Below are 23,169 nucleotides of genomic sequence, written 5' to 3' on the forward strand. Positions count from 1 at the left end.
TTCCCGCGCGGTCAGCCAAGCAGAGTGAGTTGCTTTTCAGACACCATCTGTAAGTGCAATGCAAGGTTCAGCTGAGAGGTGCAAGGCCGACGTTCATCCTCCAGCAGCCATATTACTTAGATTGCAATTTTTGCACCAAAATGTCCAGACTCCATAGACCGTACAAACACAGAATCAATTCTGCACTGTTGCTGGACTATCTTACTAAGTAATGTACTTTAAAGAAGCACCACTGAAAGTTTTAAACATTTTTTTTTTTACAAATGGCGAGTGGTGCAAGCGTGCCACAGCGAGGCATACGTTTTCAATTATCGCGCCCATGTCGGAGCACGATAATTGAAAACATATGGGTTTTGTGTGCGCGTAACAGGCACCAATGGGCCATGGGCGGAGCAATGCGCCTGCCTTTGGCCTATTGCGTGCTCGGTTTCAAAAATACACGCACACAAAGCACAATAGCGGAACCCAAAAGGAATCACAGGCAGGGACGCTACTTGTCGGGCTGTTAGAAGCTACTTGTCGGGCTGTTAGAAGCAGAGACTCTAGCAGAATCCCACATTTCTGACTCATGGAAAAAAGTCTCTCCTCCGAAGGAAAAGCTTTTCCCAATCTTGTGTCCAGAACGGAGCCTAGGTAGTGGATGGACTGTGTAGGCCGCTGGACTGACTTCTCCAGGTTCACATGGAGGCCGAGTCTGTGCAACTGGTGCAGGCAAAGTTGCAGATCGTGCGATACCTTTACCGGAGATGGGCCTTTTAGGAGCCAGTCGTCCAGGTATGGGTAGATGAAGAGTCCCTTTTTGTGAAGAAAAGCCGCCACCACTGCCATGCATTTGGTTAAGAATCGTGGTGCGGACTTCAGACCGAAGGGTAGCACCTTGTACTGGTAGTGTTTGTTCCCTACGACAAACCTCAAGTACTTGCGATATTGTTGAGCAATTGGGATATGAAAGTACGCATCTTGCAGATCCACCGAACACATCCAATCTTCGGCTTGAAGATGTGGGCATATTTGGTGAAGCGCTAACATGTGGAACTTTTCTTTGACGCAGATAGAGTATTGGTCTGAACTTGTCCTCCTGATCTTTTAGGGGGACAAGAAAGTATGTGGAGTAGACTCCCTTTTCTCTTTGAGAGGGAGGAACTTCCTCTATAGCTCTTTTTTGTAGTAGAACTTTCACCTCTCTTCGAAGCAAGCTTAGCTGGTGAGGGCAAGAGTTCTTTGGAGGAATGCTCTTCGGAGGCGCTTGGAAACGTAGCCTGTAGCCATTGCGCAGTATATTCAGCACCCACTGATCCTTTGTGATGCTGACCCACTCTGCCAGGTGTTGTGAAGCACTTCCTCCCACTGGAGTGGGCAACGGCGCCAGAGAAAGCCACTGCTCAGGCCTTTCCTCCTCATGGTGTTAGAAGACTGTTGGTGACCTCCTCTACCTCTGTTGGCTTTGCCTCGAAACTGGGATTTACCCTGGTTCTTACTTTGCGACCACAGAGGGGTTTGAACCCTCTGTTGAGCCCCTCTCCCCCTGTTGGTCTTGAAGCGGTGTTTGAATTCTTTTTTCTTTTCCAAACCCACCGCTTTCACTGTATCTAGTTCCGTCTTCATACGGGTCAGCTCTTCGTCAGCATGTTCCCCAAAGATAGAGGAACCCGAAAAGGGAAGATTAAGGATGCGATGCTGAGCATTCAGCTTCAGACCTGTGAAGCGCAACCAAGCCGACCTCCTGGGCCAAACCCCATGTGAGTAGGAATTCGCCGCAAGCACTGCACCATCCGCAGCTGTGCTGATCATCTGATTCGCCACCAGACATCCTTCTGTCACAGTCTCTTCAAAATCCTGCTGGTCTTCCTTTGGCAGTTTGGATTTGAACCTTTCCATGGAGTCCCATAATGCTCTGTCGTATCGACCCAGAAGTGCAGCCGCACTGGAAACCTTCAGAGTGGAGGCAGCTGAATTGACAACCTTGTAACCCCAGGAGTCCTGAGATTTGCTGTCCTTGTCTGGTGGGACTGAAGAGGAACCGGCCACTGCATGCATCTTCCACGCAACTGCCACTATTACAGAGTCTGCTGGAGGGTCAGCCACTATTACAGAGTCTGCTGGAGGGTCAGATTTTACAAAAACCGGGTCAGAAGAGGCCGGTTTGTATTTCTTCTGAATGCGGGCTGGCACCGCTCTGATAGCCACTGGAGTTAGGAAAACCTCTTTGACAGTATCCTTAATCCCCGGGACTAAAGGCAGCAGTGGACGAGAGATAGCTTTTTTGTGTAAAGTCTCAAAAATTACTGTTGTTGTAACCGGAGGGACAGACATTTCAATGCTCAGCTTCTGAGCTCCTCTTTGCAGGACATCCAGATAAGTGCCAATGTCATCCACTGGGGAGGATCTGGACTTTGGACTGTCTGTCAACGTAGGGTAGTAATGCCTCTTGGAAGACCTGGTAGAAGAGGTAGATGAAGTAGACGGAGTTCGTCGACGCCTACGGTGAGCACTGTGCCTCCTCTCCCGGGATCTTTTTGAACGCTCATCCCTTCTAGGAGAGCGAGATCTGACCCGATCTTCTGAACGAGGCCTGACCGGCTTTTCTCTTCTGGGAGATCGGGATCTTCTGGGAGATCTGGTTGTGGTTCTCACAGGTGATTTGTGCCTGGGAAGACTACGCTTGTCCATCTCCTCCACCAGACTCTGAAGAGGAGACCTGTGTTGTGGGCTGACATATTCTTGCATACGTTTGGCAGCCCCAGAATCTCGCCAATGGTCCAAAGACTTGTACCATCTAGGTGGCAGTCTGACTTGCTCAGCCGAAGGATCTGGCTGACGCACAGGAGATCTGCGCACAGGACTTCTGGACCTTGAAGATGCAGTTGAGGAGCCAGACGACCGTGAAGTGGAATGACGAGAATCTGACTCCGTTACCATGATCACAGAGTTTCTTTCTGAATGTCTCGACGTCTAGCGTTCTTCTCACGCCGCCGAACGCCTTTGGGGTGAGGCGGGTCAAACAATCTCTACTTCGAAGGCGATCGATGTGAGGATCTATGGTCTCTCGACGTCGAACGGCGATGACCAGTCGTCGACAGAGCTCTCTCTCTCTACGTCGAACGACGATGTCCAGTCATCGACTGAGCCCTCTCTCTCGACGTCGAACGCCGATGTCTAGTCGTCGACGAAGCCCTCTCTCTCGACGTCGAACGACTATATCCAGTCGACAGAGCTCTCGGTCTCGACGTTGAACGACGATGTCCAGTCGGCGACGGAGCTCTGTCTCGACGTCGAACGGCGATGACCGGCCGTCGACGGAGCCTTCTGCCTCGATGAGTGCCTGTGCGACGACGGTGGAGGGGTATTGGACACCCTAGACGCCGAGCGTCGATGAGACACTGACGGAGACTGCGTCCTTGACGCCGATCAATGTGTTACTGTCGACGGCGGAGGGGTCTTGGTCCTCGATGCCGAACGTCGTTTTAGACGACGGCGGAGGGGTCACACTTCTCGACGCCGGTCACCTGGATGACGACGGCGGAGTGACCTACCTCGACGCCGGTCGCCGCCTGGTTGACGGCGGAGGGGCCTTTGATCTAGACGCCGACCGTCGCCTGGTTTACGGCGGCGGAGTCACATCTCTCGACGCGATCGTCGCCCGGTTGACGACGGTGGAGGGGAATCTCGACGACTGAATTGGATCCTTCGACGTCTTCGACGTACATGTTCTTCTTTGACGGCGAGCCTGCCGTCGACGGCATTTTTTAAGCCAAACGATCCACCGGTGGCTCTTTCCTCAGCGCCAAGCCTGACGCTGAAGCTGAAGGGATGGAAGACCTGTCTTTTAAAGATGTTTTAGTCTTCTTGGAACCCTTCTTTCCCGGAGACTTTCCTCTGGATGACCTATGAGCCAGGCCATAGATGCGAATTCTGTCTTTGAGAGTTCTTCCTGACAGGTGCTCGCAGTAAGGACAGGTGCCTGGATCATGTTCTTCAGGCAGACACAGGATACAAACATCGTGGTTGTCTGATTTTGCTTTCTTGTTGCCACAAGGACACATCAAAAAGTGAAGGCATTTTCAGCTGAAAATGCCCACTAAACTGACTTAAAAAGGCAGTTCCTTACTTGACTAGTTGAAAAATGTCAAAGTAAATGAAAAAGTTGTTCAAAGTGAAGTAATTTTCTGTCAGAAAACAGAAATTAGTAGAGCTGTGTAACAAGGATCCTTCCTGAAGGAGCCGGAAAGAACAACTGAACTAACTGTCACCCCTGAGGCATGATGGGATACAGGGGGTCAGGAGTGCCTTAAAGGCACGGTGTCAGTTTTTTTGTATACAGCTACTGGTTAGCTTTTCAGTCTTTTTAGACTGATTGCAATGCAGCCTAGGAGCTTTGTATGCTTTCAGTGAGTTATGAGAATTTCTACTGCTTTCGGAGCATTAAAACAGTTTCTAAACAATCTTTGGTGTTGTTTCTCATGTTTCTAATGCTTATTATTCATGTATGGTGGAAATTCTTCACAGCATATTTCAGCTCTGATGTTATTTGGCTGCTATTGCATATATATATATATATATATATATATATATATATATATATATATATATATATATATATATATATATATATATATATATATGGCACATATAATATAGTGTTTCCGGGGTCCCGCGCATGGGCGGGAATATTCTAATACTTATGACAATTGATAAGGATCCCCTGGAAGAGAACTGCTAAGCAAAACTTTCTGGATCCAGTCTGACGCCTGGGGATATCCTAAGGTAAGGAATATATCACTAACATGTCTTTTTCAGATAAGGAGGGCAAGAACACAAGAACCATCTCAGCCCCAAGGATGAGAGGTAGAACTGAAAGCAGGGTCCACTGGAAGAGTCGGACAAGGCAATGACTGTCCCACTAAAGCGCCAAAAAGGCACAATGGTGCTGAAGGACAGTAGGTCGGCACCAGCAAACACAGCAGGAGCAGAAAGTGTGAGAAGGTGGCCTGATATGCAGTGCTCACTATTCTAGTGAACACTATGTATCAGTCCAGCAACCCTTATTGATGATTGGTTGTAAGTCAACCTTATAGACCAGCTATCCTAGTAGCGTGGATACGAGCAGTCTAAGGCTAAAGACTCGAGAGGGCGTGTTAAGCCAGCTGTTTACCACACATATACCCCTTGAATACCAAGTGAAAGGACACCACACAAGTGTTATGAAAATAAACAGTTATTTATTTAAAGATCACAACAGCCCTGTACTCTTTATGAGGACAGGGTACTAAGCACAAACCAAAACTCTTACAAAAATACTTAAGTTAGCACAGTATATACAAATGCCCGAGGGGCACGGAAAACCATATACTCTGAAAGTGGAATGCGAAATTCCTAGCAGGTAAGTACAGTACTAATAGCTTTTGGAATCGCTAGGACTTGACTAGGGAATCGTTAGATTACTTCTAGGAGGCCTAGGGGACTCGGGTGCAGTGTGTGCACTCTCACGCGAGATGCGGACAAAAGTCTATGGTAGCTAGGAATTAGAAAGTTAGTGTTCTCGGGCGAACCCGACCTGGTAGGGAGAAAATGAAAGTAGATTCTGACCCTTGGATAGTGAGGCTATGCTGGGGCACCGAAATGCCGAAGTTACCTAGCCCAGGGGCTGCAGCTGCATAGGTCTGAAAATACGTCGGGAATCCTCGTAGACGGACCAGGAGCCGGAAGAAAAGATGCTGGCCGGTGACCAGTGAAGAAAGTTCAGTTGGATCCAAGCCTGGATCTCGAAGATAGATGACACCTGAAAGCAGAGGGGACCAAGTTCGAGACTACTAGCCAGTAGTCAGTGGGCACCAGGAGGGCACCGGATGGTAGCCACCTCGACAAGGTGAGTGGGTGACGCTGTAGCTCGAAGATCTCGCGGACCAGGAGGCGTTGTCGGCGACCAGGATGGAGGATCGAGCTGTCCCACGAAGTTGGAAGCTGTCGGCGTCGCTGGACCCAGGATTGGGCAACAAAGCCTTGGCAAATTCAAGCCCACGCGGTGGACCTAAAATGGCGTCTGGAGTGGACCAGGAGGGTCCGGAGTGCCTCTCTTGAAGAAGGAAGCAAGGGCCAGCCTGGAGCAACCAGACCAGCAGTCGTGAAGTCGTTGGGCGTCGTTCAGAAGGCCACAAGCCAGCCGGCTAGTAGCCAAACAACGCGGTGCACAGCAAACAGCAGAAGGGCCCCACGCAGATCGTGGAGATGCAGGGAGGCTGACCTTGGGTGCTGGAGCTGCGCAGGGTCGGGGCTTCTCGGACCCCAAAGCACTCACCAGTGGAGGACACGGTGGGCTTGCAGTAAAGATGTCGTGCAGTCTTGGCGATCGTCGGTCCCTCGAGGTCTCGTCGCACTCACGGTTCTCAGCTTGGCTGTAGAGGTGAGTAGAGGTCAGAGGTGCCAGGGAAGCCGGGTCTCGTCGAGCTGGGTCGTCGGATTCGTGATGAAGGACTTGCAGCAGACCGCAGTGTTCTTTAGGATGGTGCCCGCTTGATGCAGGGTGACTACTCCTTAGCCACAAGGGAGAATCTTGAAGAAGAAATCGTGAAGTCCTTTCGAAGAAAGTGGTATCTTGATTCCAAAGATGATCTAATTTTAACAGGGGGCCCGCTCCCATCTTTATACTAAAAAAGGGGGCTGACCCGGTGACTAGGTCCTGCCTATGGGTGGGACTAGGTGGGGGGTGGTTACACCCCTCAGCCATGCCGGACTTCCCCAGGCCAGGGGCTGGTGTGCCCCTGGAACTGGTTCAGACCGGCCTATGCGTAGTGAGCACCGGGGTGCCACTCAGCAGTCACCTTCCTGTAAAGCCCTGCCTACCCAGGATACACAAAACCATGTCTGGGACGGTGCTAGCACCGCCCCTGACAGGAAACCCTTTGTCCAGGCTCCCCTCACTGGGAGGACTCCCAGCTGCAGGGGGTCAGACTCGTGTCTGTGGTGGCAGCATCCATTTTGTGGAGCTGAGGCTTCAGTTAACTTTAACCGGGGTTCACAGTTACATACATGTCGTGTCCCTCTAGAAGGGTGGAATGCTAACCCCGTCGCCAGAATTGGCGAGGGGTTAGTATTCCAATTCGTATGACACCTTACTCGACATGTTTTGATAAAGCAATACCAAAGTTAGCATTTAACCGCAAGGATTATAATGCACTTAAGAGTATATGGTATGCGTTATCATGGAACAGCTATTAGGACTTGATTCCGCAAGCTGCAGACAGGCTCAGCTCATGCCAGAGCACCATTCCAAGCACTCTGCCTTCAGGATTGTCAAGGCCTGCCATAGGAGTGACTGATAGGAATCTGTGTGTCCATTTTAGGGTTAGGTATAGGTATACTACGCCTACAGCAAAGGGTGATTACACGACTTTGCCCCAGCTGTCATGCAGCCAGTTGTGTCAAATTTAAGAGGCCAGCCAGGGGTGGCATAATACATGCTGCAGCCCCTGGCAGCCCTGGGTACACCCATGCCCTGAGTTACAGGGTCTGATAGGGTGGCCCAGTACCAATTGGAAATGTACCTAGGGTACATGGAATCCATTTTAAAGAGAGAGCAGTAGGCCTGGGGTCCTGATTGGCAGGATCCCAGGTCGACTATGTCAAAAACCAGCTAAAACACAGGGCAAAAAGTTGGGGGCAACCATAGTCAGGATGTACCTTCCTACACAACCCCCCCCCCCAAACGAAAGGAGATAAGGCTATCCTTGTCCAGGTAAGCCTCTATTACCTAAGTGGCCATATAAGGAAGGACCAGCTCTGGCTTGGTTTCCCCCTGTGTCATGGTCCACTAGGCAACCCCTCACCCTAAGGGTATCTGAGGGTCTCCACCATAGGGAATCTCTGTCTCTGGTGTGTCTTGGGAAAGAAGAAGGCTGATGCTGGGATGGAGTGCTGAAGTGAGGCTCCTCTACCTTTGGGCTCAACTTCCTCCAATCACCATTCATCATGTGTGCCTTTCTTTCTTTAGCTGAGATGCACTGAGCTCTCAGGGTCAGCCTCTGGCTACCTAAAGCTGGAGGCTGAGTCCCTCTGTTTGGCTTACTGGAGGGACAGGTCAGGTCTGGGGTTTTTAGGCCCCATGTTTGGCTGTGCCCAACAGTGTCCAGCTGTGGGAGTTCCCTAACTACTTTTAAGGGGGATCCCTCAGGAGTCTGCTCTATTTTCACTTGGCTAGGTTTACCAGCTTCAGTGATCCTAATCTGCTGATTAAGGGGTTCTTTTGGACAGGGGGCCCTTTGGGGTCCACCACTGGCCTCCCTGGTCTCTTCAGCCCTGGGCTGACTGAGGCAGGGTAGAGAGGTGCAGGTTACCTGCTCCAGACTGGGTCCCACCTGGGAAGGGTCCACTGCCATCAGGGGCTCTGCCAGGCTGGGCCTGACTACCTCTGGGGCAGTTCCTTCAACAGGGGTAGAGTCAGTTCCCTGAGGAGGCTGGCTCTCACCTAGTGTCTGGGAGGGGGAAGACTCTTCTTCCTCCTCAACGCTCTCTGTTTGAGTGGAGTGATCCATTGTTTCAGGCTTCACAACCTCACTGTCTGTTTGAGTAGAGGCTGAGACCATTTCAACCTTGCCAACCTTTTCAGGAGGGCACTCAGTTTGTGTTTGGGCTGTGACTGTCACAGCCCTCCTATCCTGTTCTGGAAAGTCTGTCTGAGCCTGGGCAGTGGCTACCACTGCCCTTCCAACCTTTTCAGGGAGGAATGGTGCTGGGACTGGGGCTGTAGCTATTACTGCCCCACTAACCTGTCTGGATAGGCCTATCATTCTGGAATGAGTTTCTTGTTCCACCTCAGCCCATGCTGAGAGTTCCAGGTCATTCCCCAGTAAGCAATCTACAGGTAGGTTATCTGTCACTGCCACTCTCATGGGCCCTGTGACATTACCCCAGCTGAGCTTGACTACTGCCATGGGATGCCTTCTCTTCATTCCATGAATGTCTGTCACCTGATAAGTAAAACCAGGGGTCAGTTGAGCAGAGGGGACCAGATGGTCACTCACCATGGTGAGGCTGGCCCCTGTGTCTCTGAATGCCTCAACTTTCTGACCATTCACTAAAACTTCTTGTCTATACTTGCCCAAAATGTGGGGTCCAGTAGTGAAGTTGGCAAACCCCATGCCAGTCTCACAGACAAGAGTGTGGTCAGGGAACCTGGCTAAGCCATAGTCCTCCTGATTGCCCAAAGTAATGCCCACCACATTCTTGGGGGCACTCCCACCACCTGGGGGATTACCACTAGTGGTAACAGGAGGTTTAGGAGTATTACCTGGGGGCACATTTCCCTTATTACCATTTTTAGGGCAACTGGCATCACTTTTGTAATGGCCCACCTGTTTACAGGTATGGCAATAAGGTTTCTTTTGTTCAGAAGGAGTGTTCTGGGACCCACCACCCTTGTTGGAGTTTTGGGGCCCTAGGGAAGTCTTCTCTGTGGATTTATCCCCACCCTTCTCTTGAGGCTTGGTTGATTCCTTTTTCTGGTCACCACCCTGGTTTTTAGGCCTAACCCTGGTTCTGACCCATTTGTCTGCCCTCTTACCCAATTCCTGTGGAGAGGTCAACTCAGAGTCTACCAGGTGCTGATGTAATAGCTGGTTCTGACAATTACTTAAGATTTGCTCCCTCATAATTAGATTATACAATCCTTTAAAATCAGTAACCTTACTACCCAGTAGCCAGCCTTCAAAAGCCTTAGTGGCACAATCAACAAAGTCAGTCCAATCTTGAGACTGAGTTTTCTGGGTGTCTCTGAACAGCATCCTGTATTGTTCAGTGGTTAAACCAAACCCATCAACCAGTACATTCTTCAAGACTTGGTAATTGTTAGCATCCTCCACCCTTGTGGTGAGGAGCTTATCTCTACCTTTACCATCAAAGGAGAGCCACAAGATAGCTGCCCACTGACTTTGGGGAACACCCTGCACAGTGCAGGCTCTCTCCAAAGCAGTAATCCATTTGTGGATGTCATCCCCTTCCCTAAAGGGGGGCACTATCTTATTCAGGTGCTTTTTATCAAAACTCCTTTCCCTATTGCTAGGTTTATTGCTGCCACCAGTGGGAACTAGCCCACATAATTCTTGCTCTCTAGCAAGGGCAAGTCTCTCTTTGGCCAGGGCAAGTTCTTCCCTTTCAATCCTCAGTTTGACTGCCCTTTCTTCAGCTTCATACACTCTCCTCTTAGGGGAAGACATTCCTCTGTGAGAAGAGTTGAGAGAGCCATTGGTTCGAAAGGATCTGTTAGAGCCTCTTGATAGAGACCTAACTCGTCCATTCCCAATGTTAAGCTGACCTGAGAGTGGGCCCAGGAGTCCCCCAGTACCAAGCTCATGTCTGCTTAAGTTGGACCTGCTTAGTCTACTGACTTCTAGCTGTCCCTTATCTGCCTCATCCCCAGACAACTCATCCTCCTCCTCAGCATCATCTGCCTCATGGAGGGGATGGATATCAAAGGGACCCTGTAAGGAGGGCATACTTCCTTCTGGATTAGAGGGGTCTGGGTTACCAGCCCTACTAGCATCATAAGCCTCTAGGAGACCAATCAGAAAGGAAGTGGTGGGGTTAGACCCCTGTTTTAGTTTCCTGAGAGTACACACTTGTCTCATCTCCTGGAAGCTAAGAGCAGTATATTTTGAAGGGATGACCTGTGGAGGGTCAACTGACATAAGGGGAGACTCAGTGTTTCCTCCTGTGACCGACATACTGCTTCTAGTGTGGTGTAAGTGATGCACCTACCTACACTATGTGTTATCTACTGGTCCCTTGCTAGAGTTGCAGCCAAGGTGTGCTAAGCCTTGAGGAGCTACAACAGCTGGTTCAGTAGAACTCAGAGTATTCTAAGCTTTAGTTATATGTACCTAACAGTACTTATGTGATCTTTCAACAAGATATTCTTAGGATACGTGTGGTAAAACAACAGCAAGCTCAAATCCCAACCGCTGCTCACCAATGTGAGAAGGTGGCCTGATATGCAGTGCTCACTATTCTAGTGAACACTATGTATCAGTCCAGCAACCCTTATTGATGATTGGTTGTAAGTCAACCTTATAGACCAGCTATCCTAGTAGCGTGGATACGAGCAGTCTAAGGCTAAAGACTCGAGAGGGCGTGTTAAGCCAGCTGTTTACCACACATATACCCCTTGAATACCAAGTGAAAGGACACCACACAAGTGTTATGAAAATAAACAGTTATTTATTTAAAGATCACAACAGCCCTGTACTCTTTATGAGGACAGGGTACTAAGCACAAACCAAAACTCTTACAAAAATACTTAAGTTAGCACAGTATATACAAATGCCCGAGGGGCACGGAAAACCATATACTCTGAAAGTGGAATGCGAAATTCCTAGCAGGTAAGTACAGTACTAATAGCTTTTGGAATCGCTAGGACTTGACTAGGGAATCGTTAGATTACTTCTAGGAGGCCTAGGGGACTCGGGTGCAGTGTGTGCACTCTCACGCGAGATGCGGACAAAAGTCTATGGTAGCTAGGAATTAGAAAGTTAGTGTTCTCGGGCGAACCCGACCTGGTAGGGAGAAAATGAAAGTAGATTCTGACCCTTGGATAGTGAGGCTATGCTGGGGCACCGAAATGCCGAAGTTACCTAGCCCAGGGGCTGCAGCTGCATAGGTCTGAAAATACGTCGGGAATCCTCGTAGACGGACCAGGAGCCGGAAGAAAAGATGCTGGCCGGTGACCAGTGAAGAAAGTTCAGTTGGATCCAAGCCTGGATCTCGAAGATAGATGACACCTGAAAGCAGAGGGGACCAAGTTCGAGACTACTAGCCAGTAGTCAGTGGGCACCAGGAGGGCACCGGATGGTAGCCACCTCGACAAGGTGAGTGGGTGACGCTGTAGCTCGAAGATCTCGCGGACCAGGAGGCGTTGTCGGCGACCAGGATGGAGGATCGAGCTGTCCCACGAAGTTGGAAGCTGTCGGCGTCGCTGGACCCAGGATTGGGCAACAAAGCCTTGGCAAATTCAAGCCCACGCGGTGGACCTAAAATGGCGTCTGGAGTGGACCAGGAGGGTCCGGAGTGCCTCTCTTGAAGAAGGAAGCAAGGGCCAGCCTGGAGCAACCAGACCAGCAGTCGTGAAGTCGTTGGGCGTCGTTCAGAAGGCCACAAGCCAGCCGGCTAGTAGCCAAACAACGCGGTGCACAGCAAACAGCAGAAGGGCCCCACGCAGATCGTGGAGATGCAGGGAGGCTGACCTTGGGTGCTGGAGCTGCGCAGGGTCGGGGCTTCTCGGACCCCAAAGCACTCACCAGTGGAGGACACGGTGGGCTTGCAGTAAAGATGTCGTGCAGTCTTGGCGATCGTCGGTCCCTCGAGGTCTCGTCGCACTCACGGTTCTCAGCTTGGCTGTAGAGGTGAGTAGAGGTCAGAGGTGCCAGGGAAGCCGGGTCTCGTCGAGCTGGGTCGTCGGATTCGTGATGAAGGACTTGCAGCAGACCGCAGTGTTCTTTAGGATGGTGCCCGCTTGATGCAGGGTGACTACTCCTTAGCCACAAGGGAGAATCTTGAAGAAGAAATCGTGAAGTCCTTTCGAAGAAAGTGGTATCTTGATTCCAAAGATGATCTAATTTTAACAGGGGGCCCGCTCCCATCTTTATACTAAAAAAGGGGGCTGACCCGGTGACTAGGTCCTGCCTATGGGTGGGACTAGGTGGGGGGTGGTTACACCCCTCAGCCATGCCGGACTTCCCCAGGCCAGGGGCTGGTGTGCCCCTGGAACTGGTTCAGACCGGCCTATGCGTAGTGAGCACCGGGGTGCCACTCAGCAGTCACCTTCCTGTAAAGCCCTGCCTACCCAGGATACACAAAACCATGTCTGGGACGGTGCTAGCACCGCCCCTGACAGGAAACCCTTTGTCCAGGCTCCCCTCACTGGGAGGACTCCCAGCTGCAGGGGGTCAGACTCGTGTCTGTGGTGGCAGCATCCATTTTGTGGAGCTGAGGCTTCAGTTAACTTTAACCGGGGTTCACAGTTACATACATGTCGTGTCCCTCTAGAAGGGTGGAATGCTAACCCCGTCGCCAGAATTGGCGAGGGGTTAGTATTCCAATTCGTATGACACCTTACTCGACATGTTTTGATAAAGCAATACCAAAGTTAGCATTTAACCGCAAGGATTATAATGCACTTAAGAGTATATGGTATGCGTTATCATGGAACAGCTATTAGGACTTGATTCCGCAAGCTGCAGACAGGCTCAGCTCATGCCAGAGCACCATCTCACACGATTCCAAGCACTCTGCCTTCAGGATTGTCAAGGCCTGCCATAGGAGTGACTGATAGGAATCTGTGTGTCCATTTTAGGGTTAGGTATAGGTATACTACGCCTACAGCAAAGGGTGATTACACGACTTTGCCCCAGCTGTCATGCAGCCAGTTGTGTCAAATTTAAGAGGCCAGCCAGGGGTGGCATAATACATGCTGCAGCCCCTGGCAGCCCTGGGTACACCCATGCCCTGAGTTACAGGGTCTGATAGGGTGGCCCAGTACCAATTGGAAATGTACCTAGGGTACATGGAATCCATTTTAAAGAGAGAGCAGTAGGCCTGGGGTCCTGATTGGCAGGATCCCAGGTCGACTATGTCAAAAACCAGCTAAAACACAGGGCAAAAAGTTGGGGGCAACCATAGTCAGGATGTACCTTCCTACAGAAAGCACCGCAGAAGGATGCACTCAGGGCAAGCCAGATGTCACAGAGAGCAAGAAGGCGAAGAAGGGTCAGAGAGGAGTCCGCATACACCGCCCAAAAAGAAGTGGAACCAGACAGCGCTAAGACGCCAGGCCGAAGACAGCAGACCAGGCGAACAGCGCAGTGACTCCAGAGAAGGAAACCCCGGGGCCCAACTCAAGCATTTCCAAGCCCTCAGCAAGAGGATTGCATCATAAACATACTATAACGACATGCAGTCATGTGTTGTTCTCGACACATTAAGGAAATGTTGTTTGTTGGCTTTCTTTTTAATACCTTTCAGTGAAAAATTGTTGCCTCCAAACTTGTTTGGCTTCTGCTTTACCTCCAGCGCATTTGAAAAACCTACTTTTGCAGGTGTAACAGACACACAGGTGGTAGTTTTCATTAGGACCCAGACCCCCTAGCTTGTCCTCAGCCCCACTGATAAACCCACAAATCAATGACTTACTATAAGGCATTATCATATACAAGGCCGATAGACCAAACTCTCGCAAATGCAAGACATATTACACTGCAAGTGCTTGTTTCTCCTGTTCTTTGGGGTGTCATGAAATTTTGTTATATCATGTTAATACAATGAATGCAGTTGCTGCATTTTTTCCATCCCTGTGCGTTTCATGTTGCTGTATTGATTCTTCTTGGCAAGTAACTAAAGATTTTGACTTTTAGCATATGCAAACATAGGAGGTTCATTGAATGAGTTGCAAGAACTCTGATTCTTGTGGTAACAGTTCCCATCTCAACAATCTTTTTAATGCTTTAGGATCTAGTGGAAGATTTTGATATGAAAATCATCCGATTGGTGGCAGTTTTAGGTTTAATGCTGAGAAATTCACTGCGGTCAATGTTTTCAATGCGGTTCTCGGCTTGTTGTATGATCTCTGGGGGATATCCTCGTAAAAATCTGAGTTTAATTCCAGAAATATTCTGCTCGAATTTCACAGTGGTGGATGATATTCTCTTAAAGTGAAGCATTTGAGAGTATGTTTTCTGGCTCTGTAAGCTGTCAAGCTTTCTTTGGCTTTTTCCTTTTTCTCTGCGGATTTTGAGGGACCTCCGCTGGATTTCGCTGATGTTAGATCCGGTGGTTGTATGGGTTGTTGGCCTTTGGATAAAAAAAGATTCAATGGAACTAAACACCATAGTGTCGCTTGTCTCACTTTCTGTTCGACTTGTAGTGGCAACTTCCCCTCTTGTTGCTTCAACGTTCAAAGGTGGTCTGGTTGGTTGCATGTCACGGTCTGAGATTATGCTTTCCTATGATGAACTGTGGGGATTTTTGTCAGGCCTCCATTGAAAATACATGTCTGCCCATACATATACTGAATTGAGACGATAATCTATGGTGTCCCTCTTGAATTTTCGGCGTTCCCGTTCTTGAAGTTCTTTATTCAAGTTTGGTGTTGATTCGTTCCAAGGTACTGGCCCATCTTCTGTTTCCATTTTGATAGATCCAGTTTAACATTATGTATCACCTCTTGAAGTTCCCTAATAGCTTTGGAGAGTTCGTCCACTATTAATACAATTAAATTCAATGACCACTTGTTAAGCACTGCATACCATCTGTCCATGAATTCTCTGAGTTTGTTGAACTGGAAGCAAAAGAGCATGGGTTTAATTGCTCTTCGCAGGACCCTTGGTATTCTTTTGTGTTTATGGTATTGAATCCGCGTAGATGCGGGGAGTCTTCGATTCAATTCACTTTGACAAATAAATTACAGATGTTTTAATTGCTGGATAATTTACTCTCCTTGGGTGTCAAATGTTCTAGTAGCTTTTATCGAAGCATAAATTTCAGTGGCTTCTTCGTACGTGTATGCTTTGGTTTGAGTGATTTTCTGTTGTACTTGCAATACTTTCAAATGAAGTCATGTTGTTGAGGTGAGTCAGGTGCAAGCGTTAAAGGAGGCAGTTAAAGTGTACTAGGTGCAAATGAAGATAGACCGTGCACACGGTTATAGTAAATGAACAATTTCTGCAAACTAGCTCAAGAATGATAGAAGCTTATATGATTAGGTGTGCTACTCAGTATCTGTGGGCTGCCCGTCCCACATATATAATGAATGAAGAAATCAAGCACTAAAGTTGCTTGAACAACTACATGCACAAAAAAAGATGTTTATTAATAATTTAGAACAATTTTGAACATGAAAATTCTCAATCAAAATCTTGATGTATTCAAATGAACATTCAAACAAATTGATGCAAAAGATATCTTTGTTATATGATATCAGATAAATACGATCAAAAGAACATCCGTAATAACCATGATATTACTTTCTACAGGATATATGATTTTAGTACATAATCCATGTTCATCAAAAACAGGTACCATAGCCTGAAGACAGGTTAATAGTGTGCAGCCCTATGCATTTCGGGACCCATCGTCCCAAAACCACACAGTCTAATGCACCACAATTTCTCACACGATCTGAAGTATTGCTGGAACCCAGGCACAACAACAGACATACTGAGATTTTAAGAGCAACATGGGTTCCTGACAGCAACGACAAGCCTTAAACCCTGAACGTTTTGAGTGAGACACTGTGTTAACAGCAAAAACTACAATTTGAAAGGGAAATTTTAGATGCGTTAACTACAGATCTGCATAGAATGGCATGGAAAAAGATAATGTCAGTGTGGTGCCTTACACAGCTCCAGGATGACATATTTGGGTTGAATCCCAGAGTCTAGTTAAAACCAAGGCACTGTCAATGAGCACAGAAGAACTAATTCCAACTTTTTGATCGAGTCTAGCACCTGAAGGAGATTCAAGGTGAGCAGTCTGCAGGTACAATCATATATCAGAAAGATCAACACTTAAATATTTCTAGAGCAAGTACAAAAGGAAGCATCACAAGTCTCACATAAGGACACTATTAAGACGATTCGAACACAAATGTCTAATGCTCTAACATTCTTAGGTCTAGAAACTGGGAATTCAAGCTTCATGTACAGTTTCACTATATATCAACCACAAGACCACATCTCTCTAATAAGACTACCAAAACTTCAAGCATCAAATCCCTCACATACCAAATGTTAAACATAATTACACGGTTAAAAGACAAACAAAACTTCAAATAAAAAATTATCACAATGAAATATTTATGAAAGAGACATTACCTATCATTTATTTTTATGTTTTGATCAGTTTGAGGGTCATACATAAACCGCATAAGTTGTAAATGTAACACTGGTGGCAATGTAAGAAACTTTACACCTTTCTCTGCATCCTGTCATAAAAAAATAAATATTAAGTTATAAAGTATACATTTCATGCGCTCTATGCACAGATTCAAGGTACAAAACTTAAATACCATGCTCTATACAAATCTTCATTTGATCGAAATGCAGATTGAAGGCCTGGCTATGAACAAGCATTATATAGTTACATGATTAAGCCCTTCAAACAAGTTACAAATTAAAAGACGTTGCACAGTAACTCGGTAAGCTGTCAATCTTTCATAAACAACCCTCTACTTATCCCCAAAAGTGTCACCAACCTGTCAACGAAGTTCTGAGATACTAGGTTGTAGCATGACATAGGCTAACCAAAGTGAATGATAGAGTGCTGGTGGAAGGGAGGGAGTTCTAAACAAATGAACCATTAAGTAGATTGTCTTCATATCCGACTTGATGGAACCGGAGTTAACCAGTTGTGTGCTGGGATTGGAACAGAAGCATATAACTGAACAAAAAGTTGTTTAAGAAATTCTTATTAAGCATTAAAAGGTGATACAAAAAACATGTCATGAAAAATTAGGAAAAAGTACATATGGGTGTAATAATAATTAAAAGACATCAATCTACAGGAATTTATATAGAGAAAAGAAAGGTATGAAAAGATAGGAAGGAGAAAGAAGAAAGGAAAGGATTGGGAAGGAGAAAAGAAAAGGAAGAAAGCAGAAGACAGGGAAAGAGGAGAGGAGAGAGGAGAAAAAGGAAGGAAAATTAAGGGATCATGAGGGACAAGGAGCACGCGGTAAGGGAGAAGGATTGGAGGAGAGATATGACAAAAAGTTATAATGGTACAACTATGTGAAGGTGCGTCCAATATTTAGTGCTCACAGGATGAATAAGAAATAGCCACATTACAACAATTTGTACATTCCTCTGGCCAGCAACCCATGCTTCTTAATTTATGATAGAATATTTATGAGGTCTTTTAGGCTGAACTCTTCGAGCTGCAGATGTACATTATGCAATCGTCTATCAACATGGCTTTAAGAAACAAGTTACTTACCTTGAAGAAAAAAGTTTAGTTACCTGTAAGGCAAAGACCACTAATGTGGATTTCATCCTGCAGATCACTTGCTTGCACTCTCCACCATCTAGGGTTGAACTCTGAATAAAAACTCATTTCCTTTCTTAATTAGTGTCAGAATCAGGGGTGCTCTAATTGGCACATTGTTATGCTCTTTGGAAAGTACAAGTTAACGGAACTTAAAAACCTTTTGTTGTGTTTTTTACACAGTGGTTTGTGTGTCTTAATAGTGTTACTGCCCACTAGTTCTTTTCTGACAGGCGACAATATTTGCAAATGAATCCACAACACTACAGTATGCACACAATGTTACAAGTAAAAAAAAATTCGTCTGCAGCATGTCTTGCTATAGATCACATGCTGTATATAAAGTGCAAAGAATGATTGTCCTTTTCTATGATGTGATTTACTTTAGGCCCTTTGATGTGGGTTTTTGAAAATGGGCAACCTCCGCGACCGCTTTTCAGTGTGTGTCAACCACTGGCCGACATGGACTTTAATGTTGATTAAGGATGGGACCTACACAGACTTTTTATGCCACTCCCCCTTGCCACACCCAGTTGTGCAGTCAGTCAGCCGCAAGGGACACCTTCACAAACACCAACTGGAGCGGAACTATAGGTAAGGAAAATTCTTCTGCATTCATGGAGGTTTTCTCTGCCTTCAATCCCTCCCCGTGTCCGTTGGCTCCCACTGACCTACTTTAGATTTGTTACTGTTGTAGGCACTAGGCCTGTGACACAGCGATTCTATTGGCACAACAGGGGTAATGCCGGTTGGTAGGAAATGTTGCTGTTACTGAAGTTTCCGTCACAGATATGTAAGGGAAATTTTGTATTTCAGGCAAATTTTAAGAATGTAGGGCACAGTGTTAAAAAAAATCTTATGGGATTGATGCAAGGCACACCAGCCCGGAATACCCTGGTTGTCTAGTTTTCAAAAAGGTCTGTAGCTCGTTAGTTTGCATGGGTGGGCCACAGCACAACCCCAAAATTCCACAGCTGCCCCTATTGCTCATCTCTCCACGTGGCACTTTAGGGTGTTTTTGGGTCATGGTCTCTTGGCCCCACACACAAGCAGGAATACCTCTCTTATAAGAGACCGGTGGAAACTCAGGGTGGTAGGAGATTTTTTGCTCCCAGCTGACTCAATTTTTCGGTCGCAGAAATGTGAGGAGAATTTGCCTTTTCTTAACCCTAGTTTTAAGTTTGCAAGAGCTTCTAGATAAAATTAGCTAGCGAAAGCCACACAATTCACGCCTCTGAACTCTCCTGGTTGACAAGGGCCCAAAATCCACATCTTCCAGCATTGCATCAAAAAAAAAAAAGTAAAGTTGGGGGGGGGGGGGGGGGGGGGGGGGGGGGGGGAAGACACGTGGCAACATAGAATTCTAGAACATTTATTTATATTACCAATTGGATTTTGTTGCATTTTTTCCTTCCACATGTAAGGTACGAGTTACTTACCTTCGGTAACGATGTATCTGGTAGAGACGATTCTAGCTGCAGATTCCTCAACGTAGAATTATCCCCAAGCGTGAGACTGGATCCGGAAAACTTTTCTGCCATTGCATCCCTGCGCGCCGGTGGGACAGCACTAAGTGACTCCGCCCTGACGTCGTACGCGTCAGTGACGTCATCGAGGATACAAAAGTGCCACCCGGGTGCGCCTATTTCAGTTTTCTTCGGAGAACTTTTCTGCACCACAACGCGGAGCCATCACAAACAAAACTGAGAATACTGGGACAGTGTGCGATGACCCAGCAAAACAGAAGGAAAAGATACACATGGGGAGGAACAGCACCATCCAGAACATTGCCAGGTACTAAGGGAATGAAAGAACAGAGCGCAGCTACTAAAAGGAAGCCTGCAGACAAATACAACAGCCTCCCAGAGGGCAGGAAGAATATGAAACAATGCGGAACAGAAGAAGTCTGCAACCGCCGCCCAGAAAAAAGAAAGGTTCCAATGCCAGAACGGAAGAGCAAAGAAAATTCACCCCCAGCAGGAAGGATCTCCTAAAAAGAACTGAGGGTTGAGACTCAGCCAAGGGACCTCAACACCAAAGACTGCAACAGTCAGAAGTGCAAGCCACAGAAGGAAGCAGTGTACGTGCGAACCCCACATTGGAGACCAAGTGCAGGGCGCAGAAGTACCCAGGAATTCATCACTTAACCACCAGAAAGGACTGAATTGAACAACAAGGCGAGGAACCCCCTAGTAAGGAAGAAAAGTGCACTCGCAGAGGACAGCCATCCTGAGGCAGGCAAGTGCAGAAGACCAAGAAGGGTCCTCTCAGAAACAGGGAGGAAGGGAGGGTCGTGAGGGAATCTGTGCTAGAATCATCTCTACCAGATACATCGTTACCAAAGGTAAGTAACTCTTACATCTGATAGAGACTACTAGCCGCAGATTCCTTAACGTAGACTAGATACCCAAGCCATACCCAAAGGGGAGGAGAGTCTGCAAGAGGACCCCCCCCCCTCAGCCTGGAAAAATACAGGGCCCCATAGGGGACGAGTCATAGGAACAGGGAGAAACTCAGTCCCCCTCTAGGCAGAAGAGGAACACACCAGCTCAATAAAACAGAGCCACACAGGGAATGTGTTAGGGAGAGGAAATAAAAGGGGCAGCCCAACCTCCACTAAGCATGAAAGAAAGACAAGACGAAGGGAGAACAGTACATCCAAAGCCTGGTCAAGGCACCAGGAACTCCAACCAGAAGCCCAGAGGAATAGACAATGGCAGAGGAATAGACAATGGCAGAGAAATACTGAAGAAGAAGAATCACCCCAAGACTTCAAGGAGAAGAGGCAGAACGGAGGCAAAGCCATCCACTGGAACACAGACACAGTGAAAGGGACAGTCCACCTGACACAGCCTGAAATTAACAGGCACGGCAGGAATGACGCCTCAGGCAACAAGGCAGACGTGGGAAGAAAGGCATAGTCTCAAAAGCACCAGCGAATACAAGGTATTAGCACAAGGACCCACCGTCAAGGTCCCCGGTCCAAGACCAGCAGAGCAAGCGGCGCAGTTCACCGCATGCAAGCACCTGACCAGAGCGTCAGACGACATCGAGCTATAAACAAGTGCAAGGGCCAGGGAAATCAAAAAAGACTCCAATAAGGGGAGAAATCCTGCATCACAGAACTAAACTAAACTATAAACCTGAGGCAGAAACCACAGAAGGCTTAGTAAGAAGCCAAAAGTATACTCTTGCCAAAAAAGGGGGCTAAACCAGCAGCCAACTGAAGAAGTGGGCCGACCAAGGGACCCTAAGGGCACAGCAACCCACACAAAGAGTAACAGTCACTCCAACTCCAAACCAACCCACTGAAGAGGCAGAGGAGGAAGCCTGCAAGAAGACGCTGAATGCAGAGTCTGCTTGAGTATTAAACAGAAGTACTTAGTCAAAGGGCAGATCAACCAGACGCTCTCTAACATTTTCGGAAACAACAGCATCACGTAGCCAAGCATGGCGACGGACAGCCACAGACGTGGCCATAGCACGGCCGAGAGCATCGGCAACATCGAAGACCGCACGAAGAATAAATGCGACCAACTCCCTACCATCCAACACATGGCCCGCAGATCAGCACGGGCACCTTCATGGGAGACATGAGAAAGAAGGGACTCCACATCGTCCCACAGGCTGGAACTGGACCCAGCCAAGACACACACAGTGTTAAGTGCCCGCAAGGCAGCACTGGAAGAAGCAAAGACAATACGCCACCAAGAATCCAACCACCGAGCCTCCCGAGACAGAGGAAACACCACCACAGGCAAACATGGAAAGGCATTCCGCAGAAGAGAGCCTTGAGTAGAAGGGTGGAAGGAAAGACATACAGGGTCCTGCGGGACAGTGGCGATGCAGGAGCACCGGAGGCACCGGATCGCCTGTAGCAGGACACCAAGCCCCCATAAGAGATTTGTGAAGTGACACTTCAAAAGGAAGGAACAACTCCAGTCCACCAGAGCCCTGGTGGAGAACTTCCAAACAGTTGTCAGTGGGAACCTGAATGACAGGTTCACCCATCCGCAAAATACCAGCGGATGTGGAAATGGTCGGTACAAAGGCAACACAGGCCTCGGTAGGGCGCCGCGGAGGAGAAGGTAATTCCTCCCTGGACGACTGCCGCAGACTGAGCCGTCCATCCCCAAGACCAGGGGGGGTTGGCCAGCCCCGGAATAGTGGAGGATCCACAGATTAATGGGGAACCGGAGGGGCCTCAGGGGCAAGGTGGAGAGGCTGGTGGAAAAGCCAGCCGTGAGCCACGCCAAGAAGGGTTCGAGGATTTAGGCCGTGGGGACGGCCAGGAGCATTCCCTGGAAGATGCTGGTGAAAAGGAAACAATATGGCGCTCTGTCTTCGGGAAGAACATACCAACAGTTGACAGACCTCTGGAGAAGGAGGGACCTCAGGAGATGAATCGAGAACTCTACACCGGGGCGGCTCCGTGGAGTCAGCCACCGGCGCATGATTGATGCCAGAGTGGGCACTCGTGGCGCCGGCTCGACTTCTGCCACCACGTTCTCACCAGCAGAATGGGGCGGCTTGACGCAGGAATGGAGAAGGAGCGGCACCGAAAAGGCGCTGGCTCGGTCTCAGACGGAGCAGCCGCGTGCGTCGAGGACTGAGAGGGACTCGGGAAAGTGCCCCAGGTCCTGGCCTCGACCCTTGACTGCAGAAGGATCCGGGGAGGAAGGCTTCCGGTGCGGGCTCGGATTCTGGTGAGGCAGATGCCTGCTCAGAGAACAGAGGGGGACTCGGGGGCAAGCCCGGAGTCCCGGCAATCTCCTGCAACGCCACAAGGAACCCTGTAGGTATTTGCGGCGAGGCGGGGATGCCAGGCGCTGAAGATGGGAGCCCCGAAGGACCGCACCAAGACAATACCACCCTCTAAAGACCTGAAGCCGAAACTTTCAGTGCCAGGTCGGAGCCTCAGCGGAAGTCCTCGCACAAGGCAAGGGATCATCGAACGTTTCAGGAGGTGGAGGAAGGGTCAAAGAAGCCTGGAGAGCCGCAGCATAGGTTGTCATTTGGGCCCTAGTAGCCCTAGCGCTGGGAAATGGAGGTTAGGAAGGCGACAAGCGGGGGTGCATGTCCCGAGGGGAGTTGGTGCCCACCGTAAAAAGGAGGACAGTGCCTCAGAGGCAAACTGAAGGACCTACC

General features: G+C 48.4%; 1 protein-coding gene across 2 annotated transcripts in view; it reads right to left on the reverse strand.

The window, feature by feature from the left end:
• USP7 (ubiquitin specific peptidase 7) overlaps nt 1-23,169 on the reverse strand; it is a 1,528,604-nt gene that overhangs the window by 742,432 nt on the left and 763,003 nt on the right. For both annotated transcript variants that reach the window (XM_086941365.1, XM_086941366.1), the window contains exon 12: nt 16,854-16,963. In XM_086941365.1, coding sequence (XP_086797491.1) covers nt 16,854-16,963 — 110 coding nt within the window. The remainder of the gene's footprint in view (nt 1-16,853; nt 16,964-23,169) is intronic.

The sequence above is a fragment of the Lissotriton vulgaris genome, chromosome 10 (assembly GCF_964263255.1).
Source record: "Lissotriton vulgaris chromosome 10, aLisVul1.2, whole genome shotgun sequence".
Taxonomy (NCBI): domain Eukaryota; kingdom Metazoa; phylum Chordata; class Amphibia; order Caudata; family Salamandridae; genus Lissotriton; species Lissotriton vulgaris.